Source organism: Fringilla coelebs (assembly GCF_963513975.1).
Source record: "Fringilla coelebs genome assembly, chromosome: Z".
Lineage (NCBI taxonomy): Eukaryota > Metazoa > Chordata > Aves > Passeriformes > Fringillidae > Fringilla > Fringilla coelebs.
Window position 1 is genome coordinate 35,142,020 of NC_140031.1, and position 18,018 is coordinate 35,160,037.

At 36.8% G+C, this 18,018-nt stretch overlaps 1 protein-coding gene across 1 annotated transcript in view; it reads right to left on the bottom strand.

Annotated features, from left to right (window-relative positions):
- The window catches only part of LOC311165631 (guanine nucleotide-binding protein G(q) subunit alpha), a 115,034-nt gene that overhangs the window by 29,281 nt on the left and 67,735 nt on the right, over positions 1–18,018 (bottom strand). The window contains exon 3 of the mRNA XM_084225793.1: positions 7,463–7,617. Coding sequence (XP_084081919.1) covers positions 7,463–7,617 — 155 coding nt within the window. The remainder of the gene's footprint in view (positions 1–7,462; positions 7,618–18,018) is intronic.

An 18,018-nucleotide genomic window follows, 5' to 3' on the forward strand; every position in this document is an offset into this window, starting at 1 on the left:
GAGACTCCTAAGCTTAATAAGCAGACCACAGTTGTTTTAACCAGTAAAGTTCTTTAATAAATTGAGTATGACTCCAGCCACCATGAACAGGTAGCTCAATACTGAGCCTTATTTTCCTAGGGCTACACCACCTAATGAAGACAGACCATCAAAACTTACTTGAGTTTACTTTCAGAAATCAAGATCTTGGAGCACCTTCTACATGGGGCAGACACTTCAAAGAAACACCCTCCTCCAGCTATGAGCTACTACTTACTAGCATCTTTGAGGTCAGATTTCTCCAAGTAATCAGGTGATAAAAAAACCTTTTCTAAGGAGTAAATTCATATGATGAATTTCTGTAACATTAAACTGTGTTCTAGTTCTGTACTAGCATACAGTCTAATTGATCACATTCAGGCAGTCAGGCACAGATAGACAAAGGTAGAAAGGATACAGCCTTCAATCCATCTCTAACATAATTTCCCTTTCTGAGGTTAAAAATGAGACTAGTCTGCTCATCAGTACTGTCTAATAATTTTCCTAAATTCAGCAGGCAAAACTGATGTACCATGGTGCTGAATTAATACTCATTGCCCCACTATCAAACCTTGAGCTTAGGAGTCCAAGACACACTTTGAGCACAGAAGTCCCTGGAGAGCAGAATGCATCTGAAACACACTGCTGAAGAGAAAGGATCTGACTGGCACCATACCAGAAACACTATGTTATAAATCTCTAAATAAAACCAAACATGTTGAGATAGAAGTAATTACTGACACTGATAGAAAGGTCAGTATAAAACCAGTAAAGATTATTTGTTATCACTCAACCAACCAACACATCTCTAGGGGAAGAATGAGAGTATAGAGAACAGGGAAGGGACAAACCTCAAGAAATTCTACAAATTCTGTTGTTTAACATGAAAGTTTGTTGGTGATTTCAGTATAACCACAGTTATAAGAGCAAGCCTTAACAACATTTCACATGCAAATGTTTTCTCATTGCATTCAATGACAAGACAGATTTTGGTATGATAATAACCGTAAACACTTACATCTTTTCAACCCCAAAGTTCAGAGGTTTAATGTAAAAAACCATTTTTTCCTTAAGATTAAGATAGTCCATGGATATGACCCTCTTGAAATGCTCATATACAGATAATAGCAGTGAAAGAGAAAACAGAAACCTAACCAAAATCTATGACTAAGGATAATTAGGCAAGATATTAAATAAGATTTGATGTATCTCTGTCCTTTGGAGCCTGACTCTTCTGGAGTGGGATGGAGCTATACTCCATACTGTTGTTGGGGTTTGGTGTGGTTTTGGGGTGGGGTTGGATTTTTTCAGTTTGTTCTGCAAAACTTTGAGCCAGTTGATGAGGCCACTCTCCTAAAACCCCTAGCACTAATTTAGACCATGTGCTGAAAAACAAAAGCCTTTCTTTTTTCACATCTTAGAGAAAACATACAACTGGCTTGACTTTCAACAGCACATATGCAAAATGCTAAAACTGCTGTAGCAGGATTTTTCCTGCCTCACAGACCTGCCAGAATAATTGACACAAGTGTTCTCTATGCTGAGAGGCAGCAGTCCAGTAAATGGAATTGATTTTCAGTGTACAAAACTACATGTAAACAAGTACTGGCTGTGTTCTCAGAACTTCTGTAGAGGTTTGTGTTTCTAGGACTCTACACCATTGATGAAAAGTTGAAGTAAATTACCAGTTTCCAGAACTATCTCATCTTAGTCTATAGTTTGAAGTGAGGTAGAAAGAAGTCTGCACAGCATTTTTTTAATCCATATTCCACCTAAGTCCTACCTAGCTGTCATCCTCAATTTCCTACCTCACTAAAAGGAAACCTTAGCAAAGGCTAAAAAGACAAGTCATCAAATAAACAAATACTCGTGCAAATTTTTCTTTTTTGGAAACTGTGGTGTAAAAATTAAACAGTCATTAAGAACATGCTTGGTGCTGCATGAAAAAAGCATCCTGAAATAAATACATACTCTATACTGCTTTACATGGTTCTACTTTCCCTTTTGAATTTCTCAAGTTGTGTGGCATAACCTGCAGTTTTTGTACGGGAAGCAGTACTTTGGTATGTACATCCCATCTTTCCTGCTTTTATTTTTGGGACTATATCTAAAGCATAAGATAGGATTATCATAGTTCTTCAGCTAGTACTTGATCTTTGAATTTAAGACTTTCATTTTTATTTGCTGTTTCTACTTTACTCTAAACCATACATAAGGCTGTGTAAACTGTGACTACACAAAAGCACAATCTATGATTCTGCAACACAAATTGCCCTCAAGTATAGCTTTAGGACCTTCAGGTAGATTTTTACAAATGAAAGTAAGCAAGACCGAATAAGCAGTTTATTAAATAATAATGTACTTATGCATCTTTTAAATTATCACTATGTGACTATGTGCTTTTGTCACTACAATCTAATGACTGCTACACAGATATCCCAGACAGTTGTTCAGAACTTGCTATCAGTTCAGCTTCCTAGCAGGTCCCAATTTCAGACAGTATTACTATTTCTGAAAGACCCATCATGCTCTAAGACTGCCCTACACCTTTATGAAATAAAAAAATTATTGCTAAAGGCAGTGCCAAGAAATGGACTAAACTACATTAGTAAAAACTTAAGACTCATGTGCTGATCTTGCCCTCTGTGTACCCCCAAGCGCATTGTATTTAACAGGGGCTAGTTCCACTGAAATTTACATGTTTCAGAAAAGTAACACAGAAGGAAGACGATAGTTTTAGCCGACAGGTATGAATGAATTTTTTAGTCAAAGTTTTGAAAATACTTCAAACTCAAATGGAATACTGTCATAGAAAAATTACTAGATGAGCAAAGCCTTACACCTCCTGCAACAAGTTGTACAAAAGGTGTACTTCACTGAGAAGACATCACTAGGTTTCCTATCTTTCTTTCCTGTTAAAAATCAGTGATATGCGGTAAATGACCTCAGATTCACAGCCGTGAGCTCTTATTACACAATAAAATATGGGAATCAGCATTTCTATACTAACTGTCCAACTACCTGAGCTCACAGTATATGCAAAGCTGTGCAACTGCAGGAACTGAGCTGTTAAAGGTGACAGCAAATGCAGAAACAAAAGCCTGAAAGACTATACATGTATGAGAATGCAATGGCATATATGACTAAAGAAGCAGTTCATTACATAATAATAAAATGTGCTATAGATATACACTGGCATAGCTAACACACTAATGGGAAAATTAAATATAATTATCTGAAGTGTTAGAAAACGTAGCCATGGAAGGGAAACTAAACAGACATGGTCAGTGCTTGTAGCAACTATAAAGTCCTGGAGGTACACAGCAGCTAAATACTTCAATTTCATGTGGCCAGAAAAAGATGAAATTGAAAATCTGAGCCAAGCAAGGCTCTGGGACACTTCCTATGTCTTAACACTTCCTACATTTTGTTCATGAATGGTAAGCCCTTAGTGCCATACTGGAGAAAAATGGTGATAAATTTTCAAAAATTCCAATTGCAACCCAAATTCTCTATAACAGAAGACTATTGAATCTCCTTTCCTTAGGCTATGAAAATTGTTGAATGGTAACCTTTTCACATTTAGGTTAAGGTCTAGGCAGGTGGTACAGTATATTCTGAATTATCTCATCTTACATAGCTACTACTAAAGGCAATTCTCCGTGTTTATGTCTGTCTCAACACTGTGAGGTATCATCTTAAAGGGAAGTAATTTGAAGGTAATTAAGTGGCTAAATCACCTGGTAATGCACATGGAAAACAAATAACCTCTATATACTTCAGGTGCTCTTGACTTTTCTGTGGTAAAATCTAAAAGTTGATTTTAAAACAACATGAACATCCAAGCTTTGGAGGATTCAGTGGTCAGGAAAGAGAATAGCATGAATTTGTTAAGCCTCCAAGAAGTTCAAATCAACTCCCATAATGCAGGAAATTTTCTTTCTTAGACACTACCCCCACCTCTTATAGTAAACATACACTGAATGTATTCTTCTAGAGTACAAGCAGTGGATATAAAAACAGTGGGTATAAAAAATGAAGCTAACAATGACAAAGAATGACAAAACAGGCCAAAAGACGGCAGAAAGTGAAAGCAGTATGATATAAAGGACATAATAGAAAACTGAAATGTAATTTAGAAACAATAAAATAACAGAAAAAAGACTGTGTAATAAGAGAATAATTTAGAGTGCACAAGACCTCAAACATCACTAAGTCCAACACTTATCAATCACCCCCTTGTCACTTAAACTATAGCACTAAGTACAACATTCAAATAGTTCTTGAACAACTCTAAGATGGTGACTCCATCACCCCCTGAGAAGTCAGCTTCAATGTTTAACAAGTCAACAAATTATTCTTGATGCTCAGAAAAATGAACCTCAGCTGGTGCAACCTGAGGCTATGTCATCTTGTGCTATCTCTTGTTACCTGGAAAAGCGACTGACCCCCAGGTGGCTACCCCCTACTTTCAAAGAAATTGTAGAGGGTGGTAAGTTTACACATGAGCCCCCTTTACTCCAGGCTAAAGACCCTCAGTTCTCTCAGCTGCTCCTCACAGGACTTGTGCTCCAGACCCTTCACCAGCTCTGTTCCTCTTTTCTGGACATGCTCTAGCCCTTCAGTGTCTGTCCTGCAGTAAGGGGACCAGAACTGGGCACAGGATTTGAGGTGCAACCTCAGCAGTGCTGATTGCAGGGGGACAAACCCTTCCACAGTCTTTCTGATACAAGAAATATCAGATGTGGTTCTAACAACCACACTATTTATGATTCAAGCCAGGATGCCACTGGCCTTCTCAGCCAGAAGATGGCTCATCTTCATCTGCTTATCTTCATCTTCAACCAGCACCCTGAGGTCATCTTCTGCTGGGCAGCTTTCCAGCTACTCAGCCCCTGCCTTGTATCACTGCCTTGGCCTGCTGTGACCCAAGGGTAGGACTTAACCTTGTTGAAGACTTATGGCAGAAAAGAGCAATACAGGCAACAGACTGAAAATACTATTACAACTACTACTACTACAAAAACACAGTGGAAAACTACTGAGAAGATGAGAGGCTTGTGCAAGGGATGAATGAAGAACACATCTGACATTGACACACAGGCTTACCAGACACTGGCACATATGCTTACAAGAGAGCTGGTAGACAACAAACCATTCTGGTTTATAAATTAAGTCAGAAGACAATGAGCACCAAGTGCTTTTTTCGGTCTTACTGCCTTGTGAATCCCAGTAGTAGCTTTAAGGCAATTTGTTTCCTTGCTTTGGGCCATTTATAATGGTAATAAATTTGTCTGGGTATTTTACTGGTAAACACACATACTGTATTTCTGAAACGTTTCTTTTGTGTCTGCTGATTTTTTACAGTGGACTTCGTACCTGGAAAAAATTCTACTTGCAAGCATAAGTATACATAGGGGCTTTTCTAAATACTCATATACAGTGATTAAGAAGTCTAATTTAAAAGATTTTGCAGAAATCCATAGAATGAACTATAATAAAGTCACCAACTCTACAAAAATTCATGGTAGACTGCTAACCATGCTGAGCTTGAGAAATAACCAATCAGCACATGTACCAGCACATGTACCTTTTGCAAGACAATGTACTAGGGTTTTTTTTAATAGCTACTTATGATTATTCCCTACTATTTTCGAAACTATGGTATTCAGCACAATCTGATCTGAAGTAGCATCAGATCATTATTTCCTACTTAGGAGAGTAATTCTATTTTTAGTCTAAGGTAGGGCACACAAAATACATACATTTATTTCAACTTTCAAACCAGTATCTCATCTGTTGTGGAAACAAAGTTAGGACCTACAAATACAAGAAATTCAAAATATGAGACGAACTCTGCTTCACCTTCTACTTAACCTTGCCACTCATTTCAGTACAGAAATAACATGAAAATATATTGTTAGTAACCTGTCTCTAAAATTTTCTTATCTCTGTTTATGCATCCTGAAATTTTTTCTCTTTATGTAATATTATATTTGTTTCCTTACCACCTAAAACCAAAACACAGTATGGTATGTTCGGGGACAGCAAGAATCTAAATAATACAAGAGAGATGCCATTGTGCTTTGCACCACTCTACACCAAAATATAAGTGCAAAAATGATGGGTTGGGAAGGACAGAGAACTGCACAGGACAAAAGAAACCCTATGCAAAGGGAAGTCATGGCATGGTGATAATATTGCAACCGATCTGAGGAGACTTACGTCATGCATCCATAGTCTTCAGCTGCCTAAATTCTATCAGCAAGATCCTAGTAAGTTCGTCAGACTTACTAGGATCTAATTCCCTTATAAAGTGCAGTACTAGATAGGGATGCTTAGACTACTGTGCAGATAAATGTCGTTCCACACCTGTCATGTCTAATGTCCTGCTACAATGAGCTTAATGGAACCTTGTGCACTTTGTTAAGCAAGATGCTTCCATTTACATACACATGCCAAATGGAGACTGGAATTATGTCACTGGAATAATTTTTTTTCATAGCTAATACAGAAGTCAATGTAGAACCCGTGGAGGTTTTGCCATGGCTTTAACAAAAAACCATGCTGTGCTGGGTAGCACAGGTCAACATCAAAAGGCCATCATCTGTTTCTTTGACAGCAGATGAGAAATTTCACCTGAGCTGTATGCTACATCACTAAAAAATAACTAAGATTCATGGAGTAAACCTTCAGGCAGACATCAGATTCCAGTGACAAATTTCATATATTTTTTAAAATCAGATTCCAGTCCCAAGAATGGGGTAACATTTCAGGGTTTTTTTTGTCACATATGCATTTTTATTATTGTTGCTGTAGGACAAACAATTTAACTTGTAGCGCTTTCCTGATTTTTTTCCTGGCAGCCACGTTCTTTAAAGTTTAGACTTTGTTTCCATAATAGAAAGACTGTTCAGTATAATACAAATCTCTTTGTTTAGTGTTGTTTACCTCACCACTAAGACTGCAAATGCCAGAGAGGGAAACCAGAAAATCTGGAAAATAGGAGTTCTTGGACTCCTTTTTCAATTTTTATGAATCATATGGAGGTCTACTTTGGCTGCACTTCCCAGTATTGACTACTGTCACCCTACGTGAAATTATTTTTGTCTATCTTGCATTTGTGATTATATGTTAGAAGAGAGTAAATTGAATAGGTTTAACAAAAATCCCCCCTCCCCAAATTAATCATCCCTAGTTTAAATGTTAATTTAAGACTTTCTATGATCACAGATTGTCATTTTGTAAAATAAGCACAGATATAATCCTAAAAGATGCATGCCACTCCTTAATTCAATTTAGTACATGTATATTCAGCTATGCTTGGGCTGCATATACATACAAACATGTACACAGACATACACTACAACAAGCTAAAAAGTAAAAATTACTTTGTTAGAAACAGAAAATTATATATATTTGTTCATTGCTACCATGTACTTACTATTTAGTTGAATCTGATAATTGATATTCCCGTCGTCTATCATAACACTCCTGAATTCCAGGGTCATTCCATAAGCTTCTTATTGCATCTACATATGGGTTCTCAAAACTTGACACCTTCTCTACATCAACTTCTCGAACTAATAGTGCATGAACCTAATTCAAAACAAACAAAACAGTAAAATGTACCTCATTTGCTATGTTTGCAGACAGCTCATATACAATGAACAAGATCAATAATTCTTCACACTGGTTACATCACCAACATACATTTCAATTTGAAAAATCAAGCATCATGAAGATGATTGTGAAGATGCAAAAAGGAGATAACTTCTAAGCTAACATCACAGGGAGTGAAGTCATGCTCAGGAAAATTGCATCTTCTTAGACTTCTTTCTTTTGGGACACCAATAATTGTTACCATAACATTGAAACAGAAAAAAAACCCAAAAAAACCAAAACAAAACAAAAAAACAAAACCCCCCCAAAAAAAATCACCAAACAAACCAGAAAGATTCTGTAAGTACTACCAAATTCAAACTGGTCATCAAGATCTAACTACTGATAGTTTAACTCAGTTGTTTCACAACCAAAATCTAGATGGTGTAGGTGACTGTTCAGTTCAATACACTTTTGACAACAGCAGACATTTTCCAGGGCCTTCTGGAAATATAAGAATTTCCCCTTCATTTACCAGAAGTCTTGTAAACACTTAATCAACTCTTTTTGGAAAGCCATGTCTCATACATTTAGGATCTTCTTCATAGGCTTCTACAAGTATTTAAAACAAGATTCTAGAATAAGAGAACTGGAATTTTTGGGAATTGTAATCATGACATCTCCACTTGAGAAGATACTGAAATAGCAACCATGTCTTCTCCTTCTTTTTTCCCCTCAGAAAACTATGGGCAGGGTTAAAAACTGATTCTGAGCTTCAACCGTGTTACAGCTTTATGCTGGTTTTCTGGCAATACTCTTTTTGCCAAATCCATTGTATACTTACAAAAGTGTGGATCTTTTGTATCTAGGCTTCATCACCTCAGTCTTCTACCTATTATCTTTATTGTCATCTCTTATTTTTATAATAATGGGAAAGTAATGGAAAATAATTTCCATTTTCCCAATGCAAAATATTTCCCAAGTTACTAGGAGATACCTGATCCTACAGAATCTACATCAAAAGAGCCGGAAAAGTTCTAGTAATTCAGCACTATTACTAAGGAAAATGTTTATACTTTCTCTGTTATTTGGTTTGTAGGACTACATTAATGTGATTAGATTTGCATAAGACCAGTAAGTTGACATTTCACTACTGTGAACCCCTTTTTTCCTTCGGCTACTTGTGTGCATTTAAATTAAACTAGATTTTACCAAAATGCTGTATTTTCCTGAACTACTACAGTGTTATGACAACAACAGCAGCTAGCTGAGGTAATAAACTGAGTTAATAAAAATGTTTAATGCCAAAAATGTATTTTATTTTCCAGCTATAGGAGGAACTATATGATACAAAAAATATGAATGAAAACTAAAGTTTCAATTTCACGCATGAAGCAAGTCCGAATTTTCTACAGCAGCTATTTTTAGAAAGTTGGGACCTACCCAGACAGCACATTTCTAAGCACATTTTCAAGAATTCTATGCACAAACATCCAAAATTATAACATTAAAAAATTTGTGGGAGATCTCAGAAGAGAGATTTGAAGTAGCTTCTGATCCAAAATGTTTATTATTTAATGGATAACTAAACACTTCCCTGCCCATTCGAAAATACAATTTTCTTGTATTGATATTACTATATTAAAACACTGATGTGACTTCAGGTGTTTGTGAGTACAAGACTTATATGTTCCTGTCTAAAAATCATGCCAGAATTTTCATTAAACATCTCTAATTTAGAGTGTTTTACATTTTGTTAAAACATAGTAAGACAGGGAATCATAGAATACCCTGAATTGGAAGGGACCCATGAGGATGATGAAGTCCAGCTTCCACCTTGTGCAGGACACCCCAAGAATTACACCCTGCGACTGAGAGCATTGTCCAAACACCTGACGACCTCTCTCAGGCTGGTGCTCTGACCTTGGGAAGCTGTTCCAGCACCCAACCTCCCTCTGGGTGAAGAACCTTTTCTTAATATCCCCCACTGCGGGGTTTCATGCCATTCCCTCAGGTGCTGTCGCTGTCAGCGCAGAGAAGAGATCGGTGCCTGCCCCTCCTCTTCCCTTGCGATGAAGCTGTAGCTGCAGTAGGGCTCCCTCAGCCTCCTCTTCCCCAGGCTGAACAGACCAAGTGACCTCAGCTGCTCCTCACATGGCTTCCCCTCAAGGCCCTTCAGCATCCTCAGGGGCCTCCTTTGGACACTCCCTAACAGTTTAACAGTCGTGTATTCCAGCACTCAAATCCACACATTAGACTCAAGGGAAGGCCACCACAGTGCAGAGCAGAGCAGGACAATCACCACATTCTAAAACCCCAGCTACGGAATGACAACGGCACAGCAACTTTGGATGATCCCAACACTTTCTTGTAGGTTGAACTTAAATGCAGCTATGGATGTCTACTGTAACACTTAAAGACTGAGAATGCTGCAGCTGTCAGACAGTCAGTATGTGCTATATGGTAATTTACATATAAGGCTGCCAAACCCTCACAAAACCTTGTTAGAACTGCATCTTCCTTACCATAGCTCCACTTGCAACATGAAAATAACAACAATAATGAAGACACAAAGGGAGAAATAAGGGTGTATAACAGCTTCCTTGTTTCCTCATAGTAAAAGAACAAAATCTCAGTTGGGGGAACTGAAATCCATCAGAATTTCAAAGTAACATACACAGAGCCTGTGTAAACCAACCTGTGACATGGGTCTATGTTCACCTCAGTAATGCCATTATGGGGCTACTCAAAATGTTTAAAATAATACACAAACAGGAAAATGAAAACAGTGTATACAATTTGCACTCTAAGTATTACACAATTTTCATGACTTCCCATAATTAAATCATATTTTAATGATCCTATGACCAAATTGGTTATTTGCAAAACATCCCCAATAATTAAGGTATGGAATAAGCAGATGTAAACTGCGCAGGTAAATAGTTCCATGAAGGAAGTAAACTCTTCCATGAAGACAGGAAATTGTATGCCATTTCTGCGGAACTACTCAAAAATCTTACATCTCCAAAAATTACTAACATAATTATAGTATTGTGGGGCATTTTTTCACCTCCATGGAAGTCTTAATTACCAAAGTATTTCCAATGTTTTGCCTGTGTCTGGTATATAAGGCAATTTACCAGGGATACAGTACCATTGCAGATACATTAGCACTTTAGAGACTTGAGGCTGGATGTAAAATACAGATATAACTCTGGTTTTCAAAAGCAAAATGAAATTGAAACCTATTTCAATGTTTGAAATTATTTGACTACATTTAATGAGAAACACTACAGTAATTTCTAGTCATCTTTTATTTTCTGTGCTGCTGGAATATGAAGAAAAAACAGCTGAAAGAAAAAAATACCTGTTATTTGAAGAGAGGGGGAACATCTCACTCCCGCTCTCTGCTACATAAGACTCAAACAACACAAAGATAATGCAATAATCTCTTCAACTGCAGTGATGACAGAGGCAAAAGAGAAATTTCACCTTCAGATTTTAAATATTAATTCTCCTTTTATATCTTTCACTGGCTTTAGCTGTTCCACCTATAAACTAAAATATGAAGATCTAATAAAGAAAAATTACAGGCTCTTTTATCCTCTCTTAAAAGAGTTTCATACCTCTAACTCTCCAGATCCTCAAGACATTTGCCTGCTTTCTTTCTTAGAAGGTGAGATCATTAAGCATCACAACTTTTAAACACTACAACTTTGCTTGTTAATGACTGCATAGGGTGTTACACTCTTCAAATACTGGCATGGCTATACAACTACGCTGGAAGATGACATCACTGTGCAAAACTGAACAGCAGGTTGCAAAAACCTATCACGAAAAAATCGTAACTAATATTTACTTTTGAGTGCATGGCATGTTACACTTGCAATAGATTAGAAATTAGGCACTTTCATACCTCCTGCAGGTACTAAATGTAGCACCTTACATGAAATTTTCACACACCGGTCCTAAAGTTTTGCGAAAGTATTTAGTGAACACTTTCCTAACGTGTGTTGTAAAAATATGTCATTTTTACTGTTGAGGATCCTAGAAACAGAAACAGCTTTATTCTATGAAAAACACTTTTGCTTTGTAGAGCTGGGGAAATTCTACAGCTGACTTTCTGAAATATCTCTATGGATCAACCAACTGCCACATCCTTTCCACTGCTTTAGTAATTCACCCCCCAAAGAGTTGGTTTTGTGTCCTTAGGAGCCTAGGTATTCTGCCCTGAAATTAGTCAAGTCTGCCTAAACATCCTACTTGTTTACATTCACTTCTAAAATACTTCAAAAAACCCAAATAAACCCCACACATGCAATTTTATTCTAACTGTAAACAATAGCTTCAATTACAGGATTCATTTATATATATTTAACTGCTTGATTAGGAGTGTATGACATTAATTCACAAGTTCAACTTCTTCTCCAAGCTTTGCTGAATTTCTTTTTAAGGAAAAGAGAGCAATGAGTAAAATACAGTCCATGTAAGTAAAAAGAGATCCAAAATAACTATCAGAAAGTTATTTTTGCTAAGTTACTACGGGGTTTTAATAGTAAACTGTCTCATTAAGTCATGGTTTGACTTGTTTTCTAAATATTACTTTTACTGACAAATTTTCAAAGTTTTTCAGCAGCTGATGAAATTTTGGGATTAACACTTTTGTTCAGATAAATCCTTAAGATTCCCAAGGATACAGCAGAATATACCTACTAATGTCCTGACATTTTTAAAAATTAATTTTAGCATTTGAATTCTAACACTAATAATTGAACATAAAACTAAATCAAATCTTCTTTTAGACACAGTCACTAGCAACAAATTACAATCTCATCAAGTCCTCATGATTAATAACTGACAAGGACAAACAGGTAAAATAATCTTCTAGAAATGAAACCTATTTGCAAATTTAATTCACATCTTCAGTGACAGAAACTAACAAAAACTGTTTCAGATTTCAACCAGCATAAGCAAGAACTGGCAACAAGCTCTCTTCTCACAACAATTTTTGTAGCTAAAAGGAATTACCTAAATTACTGCTCCATCTCTAAAAAGATAGCATTATCTTTTGAATCTTGAATGCTTACAAAAACCACATTAAAGCATGGAGCTCTAAGCAATCTGGTCTAGTGGAAGATGTCCTTCCACTAGCAGGGGAGTTGAAACTAGATGATCTATAATAATATTTTCAGAAAGATATCCATGTTCTAATTTTTTTCCCCTATTTTTTTCTCTTTTTTTGCTGTGTTCTTTGTCTTCTTTTTTCTCCTGAGGATAACTTTTAAGCAGAGATCATCAAATCATTATTGTGCTATAATCCTATAAATTATTACTGTACCCACAACATATAACAAAATACTTCTCCTACTTCATAAACATCTCATTTTTTAGACCTTTATAATATGCTTCACTGTTTTTGAAGAACAGCGCTCGATAAGTTTTGCAAATGGTACATTCCTCTGCCAAATTTTTGTATAGTGGTTCAGTTGAATTCATGGAAGTAAATGTAGTGGAAACATGGACATGCTGAAACTTTCTTTCCATTTACAAGCAAAATAACTGGCTGTACTTCACAAGACTCCAAGAATCTGCTACCTGAAGTCAATCACTGCAGTACACAACTAAGTGCTTTTAAAAAAAAAAAATAGAAGGACAATGTTCCAGTACTAGAATTCTCACTTAACAAGCCTACCATTGAACAGACCTCCCATGAGCTTCCCTCCTGTGCCTTGGTCCCGCACTATGGACTTTTTTTAAGAGTACAAGCAGTAACAGCCTTGCTTGGTCTCATGGATTCAAACACCAAGAACTGAGAAGACGATGCACCTCTTCACAGAGGTCATGGCCAGTTAATTCAGACAGTTTAGCATCTACTTGCTTACACAAGGAAACTGCAGGAATTGCACTACATTTCAGACCTAGAGAAGAACCTATAGTGAGCCCAGGGCACAGGGAAACAAACTTTTAAGGTAATATCCGGGTTTTGGGTGGATAAAGATATTTTTCTTCTTAGCAGCTGATACAGTTTTGGATTTAGTACTACAATAACGTTAATGACACACTGATGTTTTAGTTGCTGTTAAGCATGTTTACTCTAAGTCAAATTTCCCATGCTCTGTCAGCCAGCAGGTATGCAAGAAACTGAGGGGCAGTACTGCCAGGACAGGTGATCTGAGCTATCAAAGGGATATTCCATACCAGAGAATGTAACGGCCAGTATATGAACCAAGGAAAGTCAGCTGAGAGGCACTGATCACTGCTGAGGAATGGGCTAGGCATTGTTCAGCAGGTGCTGGCTGAGCAGTTGTACTGAGTATGTCCTGTTTCTCTTAGGTTTTGTTCCTCTCTTGCTCTCCTTTTCATTCCTATTATTATGATGTTTTATTTTTATTCAATTATTAAACTGCTCTCACCTCAGCCCATGAGGTTTAATGTTTTTTTCTCTGACTCTTCTCCCCACCATGGATGTAGCGATCAAGTGCCTGCGTGGTATACAGCGCTAGACTGGGATAAACCAGGACAAGGAAACGTGTAATCATATCTGTGTTTCAATTCAGGACAGAAAGTACTACGTGGAAAAAGAATCCTCTACACAAGTCATACTAATTAGAATTGTCAGATGTGATAATTTGAAAAAAAAAAAAAAAGAGCACATAAAAGAAAAGCATTTTGCCTCCACATTTTTAAGCCACACTTTTTTATCTTCAAAGAAGCAGAGTGCCCTCTACAGTACATTCAGCAGAGGCATTTATTTCAAACTGATATTTCTAGAAATATCAGAGAACTGGTAGGGTCCCTTTCAAAAAAATTAATGATTCCAGCAGGAATTTTCCTCTGTAAAAATTGCAACTAACTTAAATGGTCACATTTGTGCTGTCCAATCAAGAAGACTGTCCTTCTAAACAATTACCTCACTTATTGGAAGTAAACTCTGAAAGTGAGCTTCAGACTTACCCTAGGGATGCAAAGACACATGACACCCTATCACCTACTTGAGTGTGCTCATTAATCCCTTGATGTTTAGAACAATGAGTTGGCAAGACTGAAGCAAGGGGGCAAAATGTAATCTCAGATGAAAAGCCGTTGTTTAGAACAGGGTCATACAAGAATCAATTTAGCCCCAAGATGTTAAAGATAGCAAGCCAACATTATTTTCTCTAGAGAAACCACAGACATATTATACCATGGTGATAAGTAGCTACTTGAAAAGTGCCTTGAGGGAAAATTAAAATAAAGTTTTATGCCATGTGTGACCTAAAAAAGTGATAGCTTCCTTATAAATTAGGTACTATCTTCCCCATTCCTAGAAATGGACTGTATTTCTGCTGGCTGGTATCAGATGCTAAGAAAAGCTTATTTAAAGGAGGATGGCAAAACACTGCTGACTCCTCTTTCAAGGCTTCAAGCAAAACACCAGACCTGGAACATGCTGCCAGTATCATTAGGAAGGAGGAAGAAATAACCAATAAAACACATCTTTGCAATACTGAAAATATTGAAACAAGTTTTCTATTTTTAAGAGCTTGAAAAGCAATTCACTTTGCTGCCTGGTATATGCAAAATTGATTCATATGTATTTTTCAATGATTAACTTAGGTTATTAACTATTCAGTTTTTACAGTGAGAGGTCACAGTAGCCTTTTAAACAATCATTTGGGCAGGTTATTTATCCACCAAAGCACAATTGGATGAGATTCCCAGGAGAAATAAAGCATGTTATTTATAAATGTACCATCAGTCATCACATTAGAGGAAATAGATTTTTGAAGGGTTATGTTTGTGTCCTTTTAGTACATTTTAATAACCTACATGGTTTATTTGAAAGCCTGTGCTTTCAATAAGAATGACATCTATGTGACGGTAAACAAAATTGAGGGCTTTTCTGAATTAATTTTGATTATATTTTATCTGGAAGAAGTGGGGGTTGAATAACACAGGTGTAAAAGTCACAAACACAGTCTATTGAGAAAAACTGTCATCATTACTTCTATAGCAAGGTTTTTGAATTCAGTCACCTAAGCCTCTTCTTCAATATTCTCTAGAGATTCTCCAAGCAACGGGATGAAAATCTAAAAGTGAACATGAATGATGAAGTAAACATTCACATCCAGACAATCACATCGCGTCTCCTGGAGTCAACAGGTTCTCTTAGCCACAAATATCTAAATTTACCCTAATTCTGTCCTTTTTTGTTGTTTGTTAGTTTCAGAAATGTCCAAGGCAATTTCCCAGAAAATCTTCAAAACAAATTTATCAAGTTAATTTAGGGAAGCTGTTGATGTAGAATAGACATGCTGTTTGAGTTATATCCTGCTATCCAGAAAGAACATTTATTAATAGGCCTTATCTACCCTGTTCACAAATATTATCAGAGACAGGCAGCTACTTAGGAAATCAGCATGTAACTACAACATACACACAATAAAACATTTTTAGCTGGAATTGCAGTATTAATGCAAATGCTGTTAGTAAGACTGAACTCAATGCTTAACAAAAATAACTTGTAATTAGTCTTTAGAACAAAATAATTAATTCACCGTAAGAAAAAAAGACAGGATTTTGTTAAAAAACCTAGCAAAGTACTCTTGCTTTAAGTTATCACCTGATGCTATCATTAAAATTTGTTTTCTTCAGTGGGCTTTAAACTCTCTATCAATATGAAAATAACCCTAATTACTTTTTAGACAGGGTAAATAAGTATTTTGTTTCAGACTTCTGCCATAAAATGAATCACAAATTGGATTAAACGTTAATAACATTTAGCTTCAGTGGATAATTATAGTACATTGATTTAATGCAATCCCCCACCTGCAGAACACATCTCCAAGTAGGAACACTTTTGCATTTTTGCAGGTAGGTCAGGACATTATTAATCAAATAAAAGAGAGCACTGCTGGAGGGGAGGAATCAGAATAAGCTTTATGCTGGTTTTGCAGCCACCCAACACCTTCTTCAGAAGTGCTGATCACCAAATCTGTAAAGCCCCACAAGCCCACAATCACTCAAATTTGCACTGATGGTGACTGACTTGACAGCCCATGCCACAGCATCTGGCAGTTTGTGCATCTAGGTATGTGACTACTGGTGTCCTTCCACAATCTCTGCAATGTTACATACAAAGCAGCAGGAAACTTGCAGAGGACAAAACACTCTTCCATAATTGCAACTGCCATCACAAATTCTAGCATGGAAATGCTTTCAGTGGAGGATAAAAGTTTAAAAGGCTAGAAGGCTGGAGAATACATGATAAGGACATGGCTCTGTCACTTTCTTTGTACTCTGGTGAGCTTTCCTTCACACTATTATTTTCACACTATTTAGAATATATATTCAAATGACTGATTTAAATTACAGATTTAGTTAAAAAGGTCAACACTGAACAGATACAGAGAGAACACTTAATGATGCATGTTAACCTGGTAACTATGGAATGTAACATGGAAGGCTCCTTGTAATAAAGTCTGAATTTTATTATCCAAATGCAGTTATAGATTGGTTCAGGCATCAGTATAACAATGTTAGAGCACCTCCTATGATATAAAGGCACTCTCAGTTGCAATCTGTCATACTATCAAAACTGGGTTTTAACCAAAATCAACTGGCTATGGATTATAGTGGATTTACAGTAGCTGAATAATTCACTACACTGGCATCACACTGGTGGCAGTATGTTTAATTGTTTAAAAATCAATTGATGGAAAGCTAGAAAATTCACAGTACTAAGAAAATACTAAACTTTCTCTTATTTGTGTCATGGGACAAAGGAACCACAGAACTTAAGTTTTCCAGAAGTTTTCAGTGCTGTTTCCCCTGCATCTTCTTTGTTTCAGTGACTTCTTCCTCTGATAGCATGTTAGTTGTTTTAGCTGTTAAACTGCTCCACACTGAATTGCTTCAAATTATAGAATATGGCTTTAAAAACTGTCTTAGGTTGCAATGCAAGATGCACCCAGACGTATATATTCTATTACCATCTATAGTCAGGTGAGGCAGTGTTCTTTATCTCTTCCAGGACCCATCCTCCATCCAGGTGGGTATCTTCTGTTAATGGACCACTGAGTCTCACTGCATGACTGATAATATGACATCATCCCATTGTGAGATGCTCCACCCAGGGGGAGGAGCCAAGTATTCCTACCTGGAAAAAAATGTGATATTTGGAACACCACAGTCAACACCTTTTTCAGTCAGTCTTCCCAGAGGAAGACTAGACCCATCTACACCACTACTGGAACTTCAGAGGAAGATAAGACCCTTCTACAGGAACACTGCTTCAACAAAATCAATTTGTCACTCCAGAAGGGCTGCAGCCACCATTTAACTGGAGTTCTACCAACACCCTGACTAACAGGGCGTCAGGTTGTACTCTGACTATCTCAGTGTTTCTGTATTATTGCA